General features: G+C 42.7%; 1 protein-coding gene across 1 annotated transcript in view; it reads right to left on the bottom strand.

Moving 5' to 3' along the window:
* LOC104941310 (ankyrin repeat and IBR domain-containing protein 1-like) overlaps positions 1-3,079 on the bottom strand; it is a 48,037-nt gene that overhangs the window by 33,687 nt on the left and 11,271 nt on the right. Inside the window, 1 exon segment of the mRNA XM_010766396.1 lies at positions 2,960-3,079. This exon segment is cut by the window's right edge and continues 9 nt beyond it. Within this exon segment, the coding sequence (XP_010764698.1) occupies positions 2,960-3,079 (120 nt within the window).

Consider the following 3,079-nt stretch of genomic DNA (forward strand, 5'->3'; position numbering starts at 1 on the left):
ATATATATATATATATATATATATATATATACAATTAACCACGGGGGTCCCTCAGGGCTCTGTTCTTGGTCCCCTCCTCTTCTCCTTGTACACAAACTCGCTCGGATCTGTCATTAGCCCGCATGGTTTTTCATACCACTGCTACGCCGACGACACCCAATTAATTGTCCTTTCCCCGCTCAGAGACCCAGGTCGTCGCACGCATCTCTGCTTGTTTAGCTGACATCTCTCAGTGGATGTCTGCTCATCACCTCAAGCTCAACCTTGACAAGACTGAAATGCTTTTCCTTCCGGGAAAAGATTGTCCAACTCTTGACCTAACAATCAACATCGGCACCTCTGTTGTTTCCCCGAATCTGGGTGTGATCCTAGATAAACTGTCCTTCACTGCAAATATAGCTGCTACAACCCGCTGCTGCAGATACACGCTTTACAACATCAGGAGGATACGTCCCCAGCTGACCCAGAAAACAGCCCAGGTTCTGGTCCAGGCTCTCGTCATCTCCCGCCTAGACTAATGCAACTCCCTCCTGGCTGGTCTACCTGCATTTGCCATCCGACCTCTGCAGCTCATCCAGAATGCAGCGGCTCGTCTGGTCTTCAACCTTCCAAAATTGTCCCGCACCACGCCGCTCCTCTGCTCCCTTCACTGGCTTCCAGTAACTGCTAGAATCCACTTCAAGACACTGGTACTTGCGTACTATGCTGCTAATGGATCTGGCCCTTCCTACATCTAGGACATGGTTAAACCGTACACCCCAGCACGTGCACTCCACTCTGCATCAGCCAAACAGCTCGCTGCACCTGCACTGCGAGGGGGACCCAAGTTCCCATCAGCAAAAACACGTGGGTTTGCTATCCTGGCTCCAAAATGGTGGAATGAGCTCCCCATTGAAATCAGGACAGCAGATAGCTTGCACATCTTCCGGCGCAGACTGAAAACTAATTTCTTTCGACTCCACTTCGAGCGATAGAATTACTAACAAAGCACTTATATACTAATAAAGGACTGGCTTATCTAAAGCCAGTTGAGTAGCACTTGAAATGTTTGGCTCTATGAAACCTGATGTACTTATATGATTCTGTTTTCTTCAAGTTTGTATCTTCCTGGTCGAATGTACTTTTTGTAAGTCGCTTTGGATAAAAGCGTCAGCTAAATGCAATGTAATGTAATGTAATATATATATATATATATATATAAAAAGAAGTGTAACGTTATGTGTTTCACTTTTAGTGCTACATAGGCTAAACAAAACACTGAGTCTGGTTTCTCAATAAATAATTTATAATGTAGAATGTGACCCCCTGGTAGAGTGCCACGGACCCCAGGGGGTCCCTGCACCACGCTTTGAGAATCACTGAATTAGAGGGAAAGCACCCCCGACTTCACTCATTGAATTCAGGGCTTGAAAACACTATTGATTACTCCAGCTTTCCAATGAATTAGCTAACTTCTCTTTAATCTTTAAGTATTTATATGATCGCTTTCATTGTCTTTTAAGTGCAATATATTTGTATCTATTTATTTGCTTGTTCCAGCCATTTCTTTTTGATCATGTTTTAAATGCATAATGTTTTATTAATGTGTTATGCCTCTGTAAAGCACTTTGAATTGCCTCGTGTCTGAATGGTGCAGAGTATATACACTTTCTATGCTTCCAACCACTTCTGGGAAAGCCTGGTTGTTATCAAACCCATTTTATATCTTCTTTAGTGGTGATCCGACGAGACAAAACATCATCTCCCAAAAGGACATCTCGCATTACCTGGCATCATTTCCATCCTGACAACTGTTCACAAAGGAGAGTGCTGAGGAAAATGTCAAGCGTGTCTGATAATGATCAGGAACCCCCAGACAAGGTCAGCCTAATGGGAGGAGAATTAAACAGGGGGGGTGCAGCAGTGGGGGAATAAGGCTCAATAATGTCCTGTAGACATGCAGATTCTGCATGCACAGCTGTGGGAAATATGAGGGTTTGACAGCACACTTGCATGTCTATGACTTAGCTGTAGTTATTGCTAGCTCACAAAATGTGGGTTTTATCTTTTTGGTTGTTAAGTTTAACTTTTTAGAGTACTTGATAACTTTTTATGTTGGATGTAAAGTGGAAACAATTAGCAGACAGCGTTCGACTCCCACACAACATCTGGAGCGCTCTAAAGTTTGATTACTTATTATTTAATGTTTAACACAAAAGGAGGAGTTTGCTGTGGAACATTCCTTCGACCCTCTTTTGTTGTCCCTCTCATTAGCCTATAGACGGTAAAACTGTATGCACTCATAACTTATTTAGAAAGTATTTTAATATTCTCTCTTGTTTAGAGCTAACACCATAATTAACGGACCCCTTCGTTCTCCTAGGAGTAGAGAAGTGCTGATTGTGTTTATGTTGGCGGGGGAGACTAACGGCATGAATACTAATGATCGCTAGCAATATAGTGCTGGCAAATAATGCAACATTATGCAGAAAGACAGGTGTGGCGGTGAAAATTAAAAGATATCAGCAAAGACACTTCAGGAAATTCTGTATCCCCGTAAGGATTACATTTAAAAAACACAGTTCTCATGGATACCCCGACTGCTACTTCTTCTCCATGCCCTTACACAGTAGCTTCGTCTTCGCTGCTGGTGGAACTTCTCGATCAGGGAAACAAGCTGCTCCCCGGGCGACTCTGATTCTAGTCTATTTCATCTAATGGCTCTTCGTGGGTCGACACAGTAAAGCATTAAAGGCAGGGTAGGTATTTTACTTTTACTTCTTGTGTTCATATAATATCTTAATTATTTCTTTTTTATTGCACATTCTTACTTTAAGTTCTTATGTTTGAATCATTATTTTAATAATGTGTTTTTATTCATTTTGTATTTAATTTCATTACAAAATGGAGCAACTGTCACAAAACCCTGATTCTGATTCTTTTGTATGTTTTATTGAACATTGTTGAAAGGGAACCTCACCAGAGAAGACTCCAGATCTGCAGGCATGAGGCTGATCTGGTCGGGGGAGGTGGAGGAGGAGCGGGTGTTGCGGGGCGTCCGCGGCGAGGGCAAGGTGTCCCATGCGTTGTAACCACTGGG

Source organism: Notothenia coriiceps, unplaced genomic scaffold (assembly GCF_000735185.1).
Source record: "Notothenia coriiceps isolate Sejong01 unplaced genomic scaffold, NC01 NC01_scaffold00003312, whole genome shotgun sequence".
NCBI classification, from domain to species: domain Eukaryota; kingdom Metazoa; phylum Chordata; class Actinopteri; order Perciformes; family Nototheniidae; genus Notothenia; species Notothenia coriiceps.